The sequence below is a fragment of the Ursus americanus genome, chromosome 19 (genome assembly GCF_024610735.1).
Source record: "Ursus americanus isolate L20-20 chromosome 19, mUrsAme1.1.p, whole genome shotgun sequence".
NCBI classification, from domain to species: domain Eukaryota; kingdom Metazoa; phylum Chordata; class Mammalia; order Carnivora; family Ursidae; genus Ursus; species Ursus americanus.
The window spans coordinates 50,765,906-50,782,283 of NC_142145.1; the positions used below are offsets into that span (position 1 = coordinate 50,765,906).

General features: G+C 40.1%; 1 protein-coding gene across 3 annotated transcripts in view; it reads right to left on the reverse strand.

The window, feature by feature from the left end:
* The window catches only part of MYOM1 (myomesin 1), a 147,512-nt gene that overhangs the window by 82,028 nt on the left and 49,106 nt on the right, over positions 1-16,378 (reverse strand). For all 3 annotated transcript variants that reach the window (XM_087869948.1, XM_045781841.2, XM_045781842.2), the window contains 5 exons: positions 10,352-10,444; positions 8,599-8,687; positions 8,427-8,489; positions 4,336-4,500; positions 2,027-2,188 (listed from right to left, as the gene is read on the reverse strand). In XM_087869948.1, coding sequence (XP_087726074.1) covers positions 2,027-2,188; positions 4,336-4,500; positions 8,427-8,489; positions 8,599-8,687; positions 10,352-10,444 — 572 coding nt within the window. The remainder of the gene's footprint in view (positions 1-2,026; positions 2,189-4,335; positions 4,501-8,426; positions 8,490-8,598; positions 8,688-10,351; positions 10,445-16,378) is intronic.

Genomic DNA, 16,378 nt, shown 5'->3' on the forward strand with positions numbered 1-16,378 from the left:
TATTCATGTATCTTTACCAGTTGTTGCTCCGGGATGGAATTCCACAATTGTTACTGTTCTCTCGGGGTGTGTGTAGGCTGCTAACCGTCCCCAGTATCCATTTTTCTTGTTTCCTTTTAGTACTAGAAGCCCAGCTTTAGCAGGCAACATGGCCGTCCAACTGGACACATGAGGCCCCAGCTTCCCTCACTGTGAGATGTGTGCATGTGACTAAGTGTTCACCATGCAGAAGTGATGTGTACAACTCTGCATCTCCCCTCCACTTCCTCTCTCTCCTCTTCCTATAGGCTGGGATGGGAACATGGGATAGCACCATGGGAGCAGTGGAATAACAATGTAGATGGGACTTGGGACTCTGAGCTACACCCCTATTTCTGAATTCATAGACATAGGAGAGAAATAAGCTTTTTTGTTTCATCAGCTTAGCCTATACCCTAATTAAAATCCTGGGTTAGGCATCAGAAGACCTGAATCCTAGGTTCACTTTTGCTTTTAACTAACTGTGAGGCTTTTGGTAAATCACTTTATTTTTCTGAACCTCAGTTTCTGCATCTTAAAATTAAAAGATTGGACTAGAATAGGAATCCTAACTTTTTCATGCCATAGACTTCTTTGGCAGAGTGACAAAGAAAGTATAGAGGCCCCTTCTCAGAATAATGTTTCAAATGCATAAAATAAAATACATGACATTGCCAAAGAAACTAAATATATTGAAATATAACTCTAATCATAGAGCCTTCGGGAGACTGTGGATCCCAATTAAGGACACCTGACCTCTAAAGTTCCATTTGGTCAAAATTCCTATGAGTTTATGATTCTATTTAGTGCGCAAGAGATTAAAAAAAAATTAGTAAGTCTCCTGTATTGTTTATATTTTAGTTTTCTGTAAATTATGATGTTTTGACACTTTAAAACCTTTCTGACTGGGAAGACACTGCCCCTCCCAGGACTAGCCAACTCTTGGAGATAGCAAGGGCTCATCCAGGAGCATGCCTATGATATGCAAACCGACCAATCCAGAGCCACGCCTCCTCTATCTGGCCTGTGCACCCCATGAGGCCATATTCTCCTGCCTTAATCATTGTTGGGCCAGTTAGCAGGCCACTAGGGACCACGCCTATAGAGTGGAGTCTACCAAAATGATTCAAACTAGCCAATCCTAAACTGTTTATCTTGCCCTGCCTTGCCTTTCCCACAGAAACTCCAATAAAAGCCATGGCCTAAGCTCTCCCCACCTCCTGCCCCTTCTGCCTCCTGACCAACCCGACCTATGCACATGTTTCCCCTGGTGGCCCTACGTGGTGTGCTAAAACCTGTGAGTGTAATAAACTTTGTTTTCCCAAGCCTCTCCTGTGTCTCTCTTGTGGCCACACCTGACTAACATCACAGAAGAGAGCACAGAACACTGGCCCTGTAGCCTGTAAGTATCGATGGTCTTCCAAACGCGCTGGGATCCCATGTAGAAGTAACATTCCCACTTGTGGACATCCACTCCATTCAAGACACAGGTGAAGAAAGAAAGACTCTTAAAATCACACAGTTTGCCCTAAGGATTAAGTTGTAGGACCTTGTTTCCTAGTTCATTAAAGCTGAAACTATAAAGAAGGGGTCTGGAGTGAAATAATGAATTTGCTCTGTGAAATAGATATTAAAGAGTAAGTCCCCCAGAGCACATCCTCTTCTATTGCAGCTTCCATAAACTGAAATGGCTTTTTCTATTGTTGGGATGTAGCATCTCTACTCGAACACCTATAGAGAGCTGCACTGGTGACTCACTGAAGACAAAGAAAGTCTGACATGAGTGATAGTAACACAGTCCGGAAGCTAGTTACCTTTGGGTTGGTGCCTCAGGGGTAATCTTTTCATACTGCGTCTAATTTTACTGGAAGTTAATAACCTTATGCCATGTATTATGGAAGAATTTTCAAATGGCTCTTTCATCATTACAAAAACCATTTTTGGATAGATTGATTTGGCCTCAGTGTTTTAAACATTCTTGGGTGTTCTGCTTTTTGCTGGGTCTTACCTCGAACAAATACATAAGCGCTATATTGTTCATAATATTCTCCCATTCGTACACGGATTGTGTAGAGGCCTTCATCTTCTTTGTTGAGATGAGAAAATGTCAGCGTTGCTCGATCTCCGCTCCAAAGTGTTTGCACCCATTTGGATGGAGAAACAGGTGCTCCTGGAAATTTTTTTAAAAAGTAAGAAAATGAACTGAGTTTTCCTCCCCTTGCTCCCTTCTTTTTCCATCCTTCCCTCCTTCCTTTCCTCCCTCCCTCCCTCTCTCTCTGCCTCTTCTCCTATATTGAGAGCTATTTGACTTTTAGTGAAAGTCTCTAGGGCTTTGAGCCATTCTACCATGCTTATATTGGTAAAAAAAAAAAAAATACTATATCAGAAGTGAAGGGACCAGGGCCAGATACATAATCTGCCGGGTCTAGGTCCACTGCAAAATGAAATTACAAAGCCCCTGTTCAAAAAGCAGAGAAAAAAATACAGTTATAGGTACTAAAATATAAGGCTTTTTCCTCCAAAAATATTTTACTACATATAAAATATAATTGGGGTAATGCAAATTGCAAAAAAAAATTTTCATGCCATAATTTTATATATAAAATATTTTTATTAATGTAATATCTTGATTGATAATAAGATATTTCAGGCTTGCTTTTCTGCAAATTCAGTTATTAGGTCATCAGATTTATACTTTTGGCAACTTCATTTTAAGTCAATGTAATTGAGGGGCACCTGGATGACTCGGTCAGTTGAGTGGCCAACTCTTGATTTCTGCTCAGGTCATAATCTCAGAGTCATGAAATTGAGCCCCACAACAGGCTCTGTGCTCAGGCGGAGTCTACTTGTCCCTCTCCCTCCCCCTCTGCCCCTCTCCTCTACTCCTCCATCTCCCATCAAATAAATAAATAAATCTTAAAAAAAAAAAAAGTAACATGAGTCACTCTTTGCAAATGCAAGATCAGAAATGAGTTGATCATTTTTAATTTTGAGAAGGATCTTTCTGCTGATGCAACTGTTACTGTAGCTGTTAAGATAATACATACTTAAAATATTATATAGTTTTATACTATATTGTATTACATAGATAAGTTCTTATAAAGTTAACATTGGGTTAACTTTCTGATAAATTATTTCAAAATATAAATTTTAGTACTCTAGAGTTAATGATTCTTAAGGAACAAAATTTCTAAAAAAAATTTGACTTCATATAGATTAGTTTCATGTAAGTCTGGATTTAATTTTAAATGTAGTTTTACATAATAATATTTTGATATTTTCTCTACCATGTTCTATAACTTGTGGAGGTTATACAAGAGGCTGAAAATGATTTGTATATAACCCAAATGTCAGTTTATGCATTCTATCACTGTATCTTCAATTACAAGGAAAAATTCATTTTAAAATTATCTTCCTTGTTAATAATTGCTTCATCCACAGTTTCATATGAAAATAGTGTTCTTTTTCATTAAATGGGACAATCTTTAAGCTTAATTTACATTTTTCAGCCTCTGAATATTTACTGTGCAGTGTTACAGCCATTTTCAAAACCAGGGATTCTAAACTCTTTGAAGAATTCCAACAACTTCCTCATATGCTTTACTGCAACGCCTATATGCATGATTTTATTTTGTAATATTTTACTGACAAAGTTTACTGCCTGGTTGCTGGTAGTTCCTGTCCTGATGCTCAGGCCAGTAAGTTAGTATTTGTGCAGATCCCATAGCAATGAGCTCTGGGGAAGGAGGGGCGGGCTGGCAAGCTGCGGCTGTAGGTTCCCATGCTGCCCCCGCTTGGAGCCTCTTCCCTTCCCATGTTCACCATCCACAGTGCTGTTGCCATTACTGGTTTTGGGCTGGACCCAGATGCTCTGGACTGCCCCAGGCACCTGTGTGCACAACTGAAGTTCAGGCCAGCTGCTTGGTGAGAACTCTGCTCTCTGCCCACCAGGCTGAGGGGTCAGTGGGCATGCTCCATAGTGCCACTGGACTTCAGTGGACTTCCCTTAATTTTACTAAATAAAATTAACTTATAAAATAAATATATAAGTAATTTATAAAAATGCATTTTTTGTCATCCTTTCCACAGATTACTTGGTGATAAGAAATTATAACCACCACAAATATATTATGAAAGTTCTGCTACTTTGATATATGCATAAAAACTCTTTCAACATCCAGTAGGTTATGCCTTCTAATGTCCAGATTCTGCCAGTCCAAGTCTGTGGTCTTATGGACACTCATGCTCGGGTGCCATGCCCCGTCTGCTACCTTCTGTGAATAAGAACCTAAGTGAGAATTCATCATAAAGGCTCACCGTTCCGATACCACTGGATCTCTGGCTGGAAATGCTTAATTTCAGGAGTGATAACTACACGGCAGCCTAGACTCATTGTCTCGCCCTCTCTTCCAAAAGACACATCAAACTTGTCATCAAAGTGGATCTCAAACTTGGATGCATAACCATAAGGGGTCACAGCAACTGGGTACAACAAAAACAAACATCAATAATTTGGTTTTTTTCTCATCAAAGAGACACTAGCATTTTAATAAGCAGTCAAAACAAACACTGATCAAATGAACTATCTGGCCAAAAATTAAGTCTTACAAAGAAGTACATAGCACATTCCCAAATATTATGATGTGAAATGGAAATGCTTGCTTCATTGGTCAGATAAGCTCAATATTTATTTTTATTATTGCAATGAATAGAATTTAAAGGTCAGGCTTAATACCCCACATAGCATATAAATGAATACCACATTTAGCTTAGACTTAAATACTTAGCATAATATATGCACTTTTTAGATTTCTAGTTCATTTAAAACTCAGCTGCTCTACTCTCCAGACAAAGAGTCATATCAATTACTCATAAAAATAGAGTTTTCCGACTTATTGGAAAAATTTATTGCTTCAGTATCTTTAGTGATCTGAGTGAAAAAAAAATATTAAAAGAAACGTCAAATTGAAAAGTTTATAATATTGTGACTTTAAAAAATACTTTTCTTAGAAATATCTTACTTATAGATTGAGTATATACATGCATCATAAACCCTCCCAGGCTTTATTTTCTCTTTTCTCAAGGAAAAGAGCTTGGGAAAATAATGACTGCGTTAACGGGTTACCATGCCATGTACTTGAATTTGACATGTCGTCTAATCCTTTCAAAAACCCCATGGCACAGATTTTTTTTTTCCCCTCTCTTTCAGATGAGAATGTAGAAGTTCACAAAAATAATACATAGCTAATGTCCAGGGTTCAAAGGTATTATGTGTGAAATTCAAACCCATAGCTGCCCGACTCTAAAATTTAGGCCCTGTCTCACAGTTCATCTCTCTTCCCAACACCTCTTAGAATTAATTTGAAAATGCAAGCTAAAATTTATTGAGTTCATCTTGTGCCAAGTATTGGTCCCAGTGTTAAATGTCTATTAACTCAAACCTCATAATAGCTGTCTCGGGTAAGTTCCATTGTCATCTCTCTGTTTTATAGATGAGGAAACAGAAGCATAGGGAGGCCTAATTAACTGCCCACAATGACACTGTAGAGCCAGGGTTTACACTGGCAGGCTCTTTCCAGAAGCTGTGCTCTCCAGCAATACGTGAGATTGCCTTGACTCCGTGTGTCCTCTGGGAACCACTAACCAAGAGTGAAACAACCACTCTGAAGCAGAGGTTCCATCTGCCCCACTTCTATATGATGATGTCCTGCTGAGATCAAAAGTAAAACACATCAATCAGACCTCGCTGTCTGGGAAGGCGGGCTGGCTCCAACGCTGCCTTAGGAGGTAGAGATAAAGGTTACAAAATAGAGATAACGGTTAGGTTGGGATTTGGCGAATCTGTGAGCCAGATCTGGACTGCCTCCTGCTTTGTACCATTAGAAATAATTTTTCAATTTTTTAATGGTTGAGATAGAATCAAAAGAAGAAGAATATTTTGTGACATGTGCAAAGTCATAGAAAAATTCAAATTTCAATGTTTATAAATAAGGTTTTATTGGAACACAGCCACATTCAGTTTTTACCTACTGTCTATGGTGACTTTTGTCTTGCAAAGGTGGAGTTGAGTAGTTGTGACAAAGACCATAGTGCCACAAAGTCTAAAGTATTTACAGTCCTAAAGTATTTATAATTTACAAATTACAGTTAGTTCACAAATTACAGTCACAGGAGTCCTTTACAGAAAATGCCAACTCCTGTTTTAGAATATGGTTTAGAGGGTGCCTGGGTGGTACTCGGTTAAGGGTCCAACTCTTGATTTTGGCTCAGGTCATGATCTCAGGGTCATGAGATAGGGCTCCACACCTGCTTAAGATTCTCTCTCTCCGGGGCGCCTGGGTAGCGCAGTCGTTAAAGCGGCTGCCTTCGGCTCAGGGCGTGATCCCGGCGTACCGGGATCGGGTCCCACATCGGGCTACTCCGCTATGAGCCTGCTTCTTCCTCTCCCACTCCCCCTGCTGTGTTCCCTCTCTCACTGGCTGTCTCTCTGTCACATAAATAAATAAAATCTTAAAAAAAAAAAAAAAAAAAGATTCTCTCTCTCCCTCTTCCTCTGCTCCCCTACCCCACTAAAAAAAAAAAAAAAAAAAAGGAATACGGTTTAGAGTTAGAAAGACAAACTTACAAGCCCCTACGCTACCATTATGTGTGGTTTTGTCTCATGATTTAACCTCTCTAAAACTATTTCCTCATCTGTATAGTGTAGATAAACGACACCTATTTTATAAGCTTTGGGAGAACATTAAATGATCACTGCATATAACAAAGTGTCTTAGTATGCTGTCTGGTACAACTGATCAATATATATTAACTATTAGAACAGAACCACAGGCAGGGAGCTTCATCTATGATATTTATCAGCATATTCCAAGCACCTAAACCAGTACCTCGCATATAGCAGATGCTCAATAAATGTTAGTTGAATAAATGAATAAAAGCCCTCTGTTTTCTATGTTGGGAACAACTGCACTCAGTTCAGGGACCAGTCAGAGGAGGATCTGAAAGATTAAGAAGTTAGAGAAGTAAGGTTGAGCTGGGCTTTTGGACCCTAGCTTGATGGAGAAGAGAGAAGTGGGAGAAATATGGATCATGATATGGCGGTGGGAATGAGCAAGACACATTCGGATGATTGTGAAATAAATGATTAATAAGCCAGTCTTAGGGACAACAGGAGATAAGTCATAGTTTCAGAATTTTCAACTATTCTATCTCAGTAAAAATCAAACGATAGGAGAAAAACATGATATGGCTTCTGTTCCTCCCTCACTTCTACTCATCATCCCCTCCCACCCGCCCATGGGATTGATACCAAAGATTAAAACTTGGAATATTAAAATTAGGAGCTATCCCATGACACTGACGGAACAGGTCATCTACAGACACCAAACTAACCAATTAGGTGAAAAACTGACCCATGAAAAAGTACCTTCATCAAGCATTTTCAAAACTATCATTTATTTTTTAATGTTCAGAAAATAAGTTCAGGCTTGACTAACTTTTTCAGTTTGACCACTGTAAGCACTGAATTATTTGAACAACCATAAGGGTTTTACTTTTGTTGCTGCCTATGAAAAGATACTCAGATATAGGTGAAATGATTGAAGTTCATAAATTACCACAGATCAGAATATTTTTAATAGTTTGTTATTAAAGCACATTTAGACATTTTATTTATTTGTTTGTTTATTTATTCTCAGAGAGGGAGAGGAGGAAGGGCAGAAGGAGAGGGAGAGAGACAATCTTAAGCAGGCTCCATGTCCAGTGTGGAGCCCAACATGGGGCCTGACCTCATAATCCCGAGACTATGACCTGAGCCGAAATCAAAAGTTGGATGCTTAACCGACTGAGTCACCCAGGTGCCCCTAGATTTCATTTTAAATTACACTTCATAAATTAATGTATCTGTTTATTCATTCATTATCAGACACGTAACAGTTAACAGCTTCAGTGTGATGGATGCTGTGATGGGGGTGCCATGGTCTCACCGGGGACACCTAACCCTGACTGGGCAGATGTGGGTGTGGGAGTCAGACATGGATTTCTCCAGGAGGTGATGCTGACCTGGATGCTCTGATACAGGACACACTTGTGTGTGGGGGGGGGCATGGTTAAATCACTGCCCAGGTTTGTGTAATCATCTTTTTCAGTTTAACACAGAAAGACTTAAAAGCAGTTGCCATTTTTAGCCCATCATATCTGGGCTTTTATAAAACCAAAATGAAGCAGTTATATTCAGAAAGAGAATAGTAACCAAAGAATCTAAAAAATAAAACCCAGCATAGATAGCTATTCTATGCATACTAACATATATTATAATAATCCTATCTTTTATTTCAGCATTCTAGAATGGCTTAATCTGCTGTATTTTAAACAGAGATGACATTTAGCAAATATATTTTTAAACTTACAGCTGAGGGGCAGGGTGGAAACCCCAGCATGGAAGCGAGTCTCATCAAACTCTCCCTTATATCCTAGAAAAGAAAGCGGATATGCATGTGAACTGCTTCCTGATTTATTTTTTAGCAACGAGAACAAATTTCTTAAAGTACACTTTGAATAAAACAAGTGCAGCAAACCTACTCTTTACCACGACTGAAGCATATGCTGAAAGCTCCCCTTTAACGTTCATCGCTGAGGCCCGGTACTGAGCAGTGTCTTCAAAATCACACCTGAAAGGACAGATGCAGATGAGTGACCATTGCTACAAGCTGTTCTTCTATCGAGGATCTCTTTGCTAACACGGCACACTGCAAATCCCTGGGCAGCACGTGGCTCAGGGGAATTTTGATGAAGCGGACTCTGATCCAGCCTCCTGCGGGATTTTATATAAGGCAGGATATCGTCTACAGTTTCAGGCCAGCAGCACAGTACGGGAGGAGGACACCTATGGTCCACTGTGACCCCAGCCCAGGTTCATTTAAAAAGTCCAAAAAAACCTCTTAAGCGCATAAATTACAGCATGAACAGTGGATGATTAACTGGTCTAAAGTGGTGTCAGGAGCAGAAAATGTCTGGCCATGCAGGTAGCTTCCCAGAGCACCCCAGGGGTACAACTTTCCTGCTGGCCTCCCTTGGGGAGAGTTTCAGTCTGGGGGCAACAGGGCGACAGAAAGGGAAAGACACAGCCTGCCTGAGCTTTAAACCGGGTCTGGGTCTGTCTGATGTGTGGTTCAGTGTTCTAGCTTCAAAGTACAAATATGGTGTTTCTCTCTCAACTCAACTAAGGTTTAGGTCACACTTGGGAGTTTCAGTCCACATCACAACTCAGCAGTGCCACTTGGAAGTTCCTGTAAGTTATAATACAGAAATCGGGATGTGTTTCATAATGGAGTAAGAAAAAGAATGATCTCACAGAGATGAACAAGCTAAGATTTCAAAGCAGGTCATTTTGTGTCTTATCACAACCAGTGTCTGTGTTCTTCATTGACCTGGATTTACCATCATTTATAAAAACTTATTTCTCATTGAAATTTTATGGACATCAACGGAACTCCAAGAAGGTCAATATGGTTGCTTTTCTCAAAACCATTTAATTATAAAGCAACCAGGTAGCTCACTGCAGCCTCAGTAGAACCACCAACCGGCAGAACTGAAGTGACTTAAGGTAAAGGTCAGTACTTGGCCAATGTCCCAGGGCCCTAGGGTTCTGCTTGAAACCCAGGATCACGTGTGTCACCTGCTCTGATCAGAATGATATAAATTTTACTCTGACATCTCAGCATGTCATGGTTTCAGGTGAACTAAAAATGGTGGGACTTCTTCATCGACATAACCAGGCTTGGATTTCAAAACCATATTAGGAGATAGATTAAATGTTTGAGGACTTAGAAATTTTGATGTGGGTTTGGCTTTCAAATTTTGCTTTGGATTTTGCTTTAAAAACATCCCCATGTCCAGTCCTGCCTCCATCTGCACACTGACAGGTGGGTGCATAGTTTCCTGCACTTCCTGGGGAGCTGAAGGAGAGAATTTATCCCAGGGCAGCTTACTTTCAGTGCTACCCACCACAATCTCCATGGTCTTCATGGATTCAGGGCAAAAAAGGATGATGATGATGATATTGATTTGGAATGGAGAAGGATAGCTAAATATAAATGCCTATTTATGTAACTTATTTTCTCACTAATGTCTAAGAAAAACTCTCAAGTGTATAAAAGGATAAGCTAAAAGGTACAAATTAATTTTTTTCTCATCATTTCTAATTAAATTCAAACATAAGATGACTTTGTGACCATGTTGCATTGGGAAGAAAGGGGGACAGCGGTTGTTAACCGCTGAGATGCCTCCCCAGGCAATTGTCGAGTGACACACATGGACCCTGACATCCTCTTACGCATTGATCTCCAGAGTGTGCATTCCATATCGACTCTCAATGATGTATTTTCCAGGGTTTGCGTGGACGTTGATTGGCACCTGGTTTTTATACCTGTGAGATAATGGAAACAAGGCGAAGTAAGTTGAAATGTAAATAGCTTTATGATTAAAAGCACACACACACGTGATTCTTGTTTTTGAAGGAACACCTGTAAACACAGCACTGAGGTTAACCACAGCATCTATTCAATAAATACAAATCTACAGCAGATTAAATAAAATGCACTATAAATACAATAAAACTTCTCAATGAGCGTGCTTTCCTCTCTTCATAATCATAAAAAATTACATTGAAGTTGTTGACCATTCATAACAGTGTGGTGGAGTCTCACATATACAATGTTGAATGAAAAGAGCCAGACACGAAAGAGTACATAGTATAGGGAAGCCTGGGTGGCTCAGTCGGTTAAGCATCTGTCTTTGGCTCAGGTCTTGAGCTTGGGGTCCTAGGATCGAGCCCTGCATCAGGTTCTCTGCTCAGCAGAGAGTCTGCTTGCTCTCTCTCTGTCTCTCTCAAATAAATTTTAAAAATCTTAAAAAAAATGAGTACATAGTATAATGATTGCTTTTATATAAAGTACAAAACCACATAAGACCAAATTACTGCTGTTAGAAATCGGGAGCGTGATTTCCCTGGGGTGTAGAGCAGATATGAAGGATGCATCTTGGGCGCTGATATTGTTTGGTTTCTTGTTTGGGTGCTGGTGACATTGGGTGTGTGCAGTCTACAAAAACTCATCAAAGCTCTACATTTATATGTAATATATACTTTTTGTGTATATTATACTTCAGTCAAAGACCTAAAGAAAAACTTGTCCATTGTTGACAAGACAGAAAGGAAGGCTTTGTGTTAGGGGTTTTATTGTTGGCTGTCTGCATCGGATGAAAGCAAAACATTCTTCCTACTAACATTCTTGCATGTTGTTAAAAACAATGTCATTGTATTGAAAACTCTTATATTTAAGTGTTTTTTTCTGTTAAAAGTAAGCATGGCTCTCGGCTTGGAAGAACTTAATGTCAATCATGAAAGGAAAAGTCTGACAAATAAAAGCTGAGAAAGTCCCTTTTTCTGACTGTCCTATTCCTGGTTAAGCCTCTCAGCCCTCAGAGGGCAGGCCGACATGGAGGGACCCTTCCTGAGTCACCATCTCTTGAGTCTGGAAGTGACATCTTTATTCTTCACCATGTCCTCATGCCCTCAGTAGCCAATGACTATGGTGTCAGACCAGGCTTTTCTGCTGAAGCCATGTTCTGTCCAGAAGAAGAGCTAGATTTCACTTGTTTCCCCTTCAAACACCCCACTTCATGTGCACAGATAACATAAATAACACTAATAACCACGACTGAGACAGAGCATTTACTATGAGCCAAGCAAGGTTCTAAGTGCTTTATGCATAGGTCAGAAAATTCAATCTTGGGGCACCTGGGTGGCTGAGTCAGTTAAGCGTCCACATTTTTGGCTCAGTCATGATCCCAGGATCCAGGTATTGAGTCCCACATTGGGCTCCCTGCTCAGCAGGTAGTCTGCTTCTCCCTCTTCCTCTGTCCCTCCCCCCTACTTGTGCTCTCTCTCACTCTCTCTCTGTCAAATAAATAAATAGAATCTTAAAAAAAAGAAGAAGAAAATTCAATTCTTAACAACTGCCTGAGAGAGCACTATTTTTAACATCATTTTTCAGATGAAGAAACCAAGGCATGAAGAGGTTAAATAACTTGCCTCAGTTCACACAGCTAGATAGCAAGATAGCAGAGCTGATACTTGAACCCAAGCACCCAGCTTGTGACAACATATGATGAGTAATTTCACACCTGACTCAATAGTCAATATTTCCTAAATATTCTCTGTTTAGCTGCATTTTATTTCTTCAGACTTCTGGAAATGGTTATAAAGAGGTTTGGGAGCAGGGAAAGCGGTAGAAATGGAGAGAAAGAAAGGAAATAATCTTCAGTCAGTTCCTTTCTCTCCCTAGCTTACACAAACACACAAACAGACCCTTTGTCCCTAAAACATATTCATGTTCTATTCTTTTAAAAATGTGTCCTTCTCCTTTTTTTTTTTTTTTAAAGATTTTATTTATTCAACAGACATAGAGACAGCCAGCGAGAGAGGGAACACAAGCCGGGGGAGTGGGAGAGGAAGAAGCAGGCTCATAGCGGAGGAGCCTGATGTGGGGCTCGATCCCATAACGCTGGGATCACGCCCTGAGCCGAAGGCAGACGCTCAACCGCTGCGCCCCTTCTCCTTCTATACCTAGCAAAATTCCAGCTCATCCTTTGAGGTTCAGATCAAATGCCCTTTCTTCAATAAACTCCTCCCTGAAATCCCACATGATATTAATTGTTCCTGCCTCTCTACACCAGTGTTACTTGGTTCAAGCTGCAAGATAGAAAATTCACCAGATTATGGTGGTATGTATCTCTTCCTTCAAGCTGTCATTGCCTTGGTGACAGGGGTTGTGTCTGATCCATATTTACTTTTATTCCCACTCTCAAGGAAGGATGAGTCATGGGCAAATATTAGGCACTCAGTGTTTGTTAAATTGGCTTGAACAGAATTATTGTGTAACAATAGATTAGTTGTGGCTTCATAATGTTTGGCCAAAGGAACAGAGTTGTGACAAACACGTACTTCATGATATGGATAGTTTAAAATAAGTACATGCCAAGAGAGCCAAGCGAGGCTCTTTGTGTCTCGGTTCCCTCAGATGTGAAATGAGAGGGGTCACACTAGCTCAGGAATCACAGCTATGTGGCAGGTGGGGAGGCACAACCTTCTACCCCACCCACGGCAGAAGCGCTCGCTGTTCCCTGCCAGCCCTGAAGCGTCCTCGTCCGGCTGTCTCACCACAGAGCTCCAGGCAGACAGGGCTTTTCGAGCAGAGACGGCCTAGAAAAAGAAATCTGCTAGCCGCTCCTAATTTCAAACATTCCTTGTTTTGATGAATGACAGGGTAGGACAAGTTAATCAGCATGTTCTTCAGAAGAAATTGGTCTCAGTAATTTCACACTTGACTCAAAAGCTCCCTCTTGCTCAGGTTTGTGCATGAGCTGGGGTGTTTTCGGTGGTTCTTTTTAGCATAAGGAGAGACATATGACACCGAAGGCTATGGCAAGTGGTACTTGAGCAACCAATTTAGTGACACTCGATTTGGCTTCTGACCGAAAATGTTGTTCATATCTCCATAAACTCTGAGTTAAAACAGTATCTGGTAGCTCCCAGTGGTTGCTTCATCTTCCTTGCTTTCCAGTCCTACCCCACTTAGCACCTTAATCCTTTCCTCAGCTAAATACCCATGACTTTTCTAATGTGACCACCTGGCCCAAGAAGTCGGTTTAAAATTTACACGCACATGACACACAACACTTTGAGGATCTTCTAGTCTTTTCTCTGGAACTCCAGATGTCAGTGTAAGAAAAGCCTGTGTAAAGCAGCAGACAAGGATTGAGTTAGGAAGCAACTCTCTTCTCTTCTCCGAGAACTTCACCTAGTCATTCAGGTTTGGGGTCACTTTGAGATTGTCCATCTTCCAGGATGAAGTCAGGGAAGGAAAGGATTTTTGGCCTGCTCTGTATAGTCTTCAGAGCTTGTTATTTCTGGAAAGTGAAATTCCAAACAGGCCAGTCAGAGGCTAATTTTGGAGAGTAACCTACACTCTGGGATTATTTGTCAAAAGGCTTCTGAAATTCGTTTTTTTTTTTTTTAAGATTTATTTATTTATTTCAGAAAGACAGAGAGTGTGCATGAATGGAGGGAGGAGAAGAGGGAGAGAGAAAGAGAGGGAAAGTAGACTGCTTGCTGAGTAGGGAGCCCTATGACTACGTGGGCTCGATCTCAGGACCCTGTGATTGTGACCCTGAGATCATGACCTGAGCCAAATCCAAGAGTTGGAGGCTTAACCAACTGCACCACCCAGGTGCCCCAAGGCTTCTGAAATTCTTGTGAATGTTCACATGTACACCATTTTCCTTATCATTCTCATGTAGAGTTTATGAACTACTTATTAGTTAATGAGCTTTCATTATACTGTAAGTATTTGTAGAATAATATTCTTTCTTTATGTGTGTAAAACACAGACTTCATTTCCCCAAATAAATGTCTGGATCTTGGGCTGACTCGATAACAAGGGATTATAGTGAAAGCTCTTTGGCAGTGTATAGCATGATCAGGCAAAAAGGTTCATTCTGATTTTTTCTCTCAACGAATAATGCATGCCAAAATGATCTTTAACCTGTTGAGTCTCACCATAAACTGTGATTACTATTTAGAATCCAACTTTGTATTTTTAATAAATAGCTATTACCCACTTTAAAGACCAGTTGGCTAAGAGAGGTCTACCACATTAGGTTAGACTTTGGGCTTAAATAAATAAGAAAAATCTAAAATAAAACTCCAAACCCTTATGTTGGGAGGTGATTATAAATTATAAATAATGTTAACTTTAAACTCTTTTAAATGTAGTTGTTTTCCCACGATAATACGGTAGTAATTGCTAAATTTGAATAACATCGTGAATAACTCTAATCTTGTAAACAAATTCAATGGATGATTCTATTATGGAATTTATAAATTCTCATAATTTGCAAAAACAGAATAAGACTTTTCCAAATCTCCAGACTCTTCCTGAAATACATTTCTCATACTATTTTATTCTGAGGTTTTGAACTATTATCATGCCGAATGACAAATTTCTTTAAGTGTCTATTTGACAGTAACTTTAGGAGCAACGTGAAGAATTCCGAACAAGTATTTTAAGTGTCCTGCTTGATGATCCAGCCTAGTATTCACAGATAGATCCAAAAACATGGGTGTTGAGTGAGTAAATGAATGAATTGCTACTCACTAATACCAACACATTGCTCCAGTGAGTTTGCGTGAATCTCCCCACAGATTACAATCCAGATTTTCATTGACAAAATTGATCTAGACTTTGCACTGGAAATCCAATTAAATCTGGCTCTTTTTTTAAAAAGTATAAAATTAACTCAATTCCTTCCTTTCCTAAAAGAGAACTTTCCTCTTCTCCCCTATTTCATATACTTTAACAAATCTGAAAAGGCAATACACTTATATGGTCCAAGAACCAGAAAGTATAAAAGGTACACAGGGAACAGTCTCCTTCAGACGTGTCTGTCTTCCATCCAGTCATTCCCACAGCTAACTGTTCTCCTTGGGTTCTGACGAATCCTTCCAGAGTTTCTTTATGCAAGTAAAACAAATACAAACATAAATTTTTCTCCTCTTCTTTTAAACCAATATATAGCCTATTATACAAGTTATTACATAAACATAGCCTAGTAAATTAAGTAAAACAACTTTGGCATTTTTCACCACATATATACGTCTCCTTTTGTGTTGACAAAGCCCTCCTTCAGGATGGCCAGCTTCACTGGGGTTGTGCAGAAGCATCCTTGCAACTAACTTTTCTCCTGGACCCAACGCCTAAACAGGTTTCCTTCTGCTCTTAAAGTGACTTGGGAATTGGATGGTGTCCCTTGGCGTCTCTGCACCTGGCCCTGATGAGTGATATGTGCTCCTGTCATTTAGTGATTTCTGGGTAACCTCTATCCATTTAGACAGACTTGGTCAGTACATGGGATTGGCCAAAGAGCAGCTGCTGCGTGTTCATATCATTTGTTAGACCTCAGGGACTTCCATGTCCCGAGAGTGCTTAGTGGAAACTTGGAACTTAACCCTCTTTGGAAAGGGCTCTAAGGGAGCCAGGCCCCAGGCACACATGCCCTTGAAAAACATGGCTGAGGACCTAACAGCTACAAGGCAGCATGACAAGGCAGCATGACTGCAGAAAGCATCGTCACAAACCCGTTCCCATGATTTACCTCCTTCTATTCAGGAAGGTCATCCCCAATTATTTCTTTCTTACTTGTACTTGGTGCCAGGCCCAGAAAGCTACAGTTGAGTAACAAAAAGACATCAATGCCAGTAGAGGAATCACCAACAACCTTGGTTTGTGCTTGGGTTGTGGGT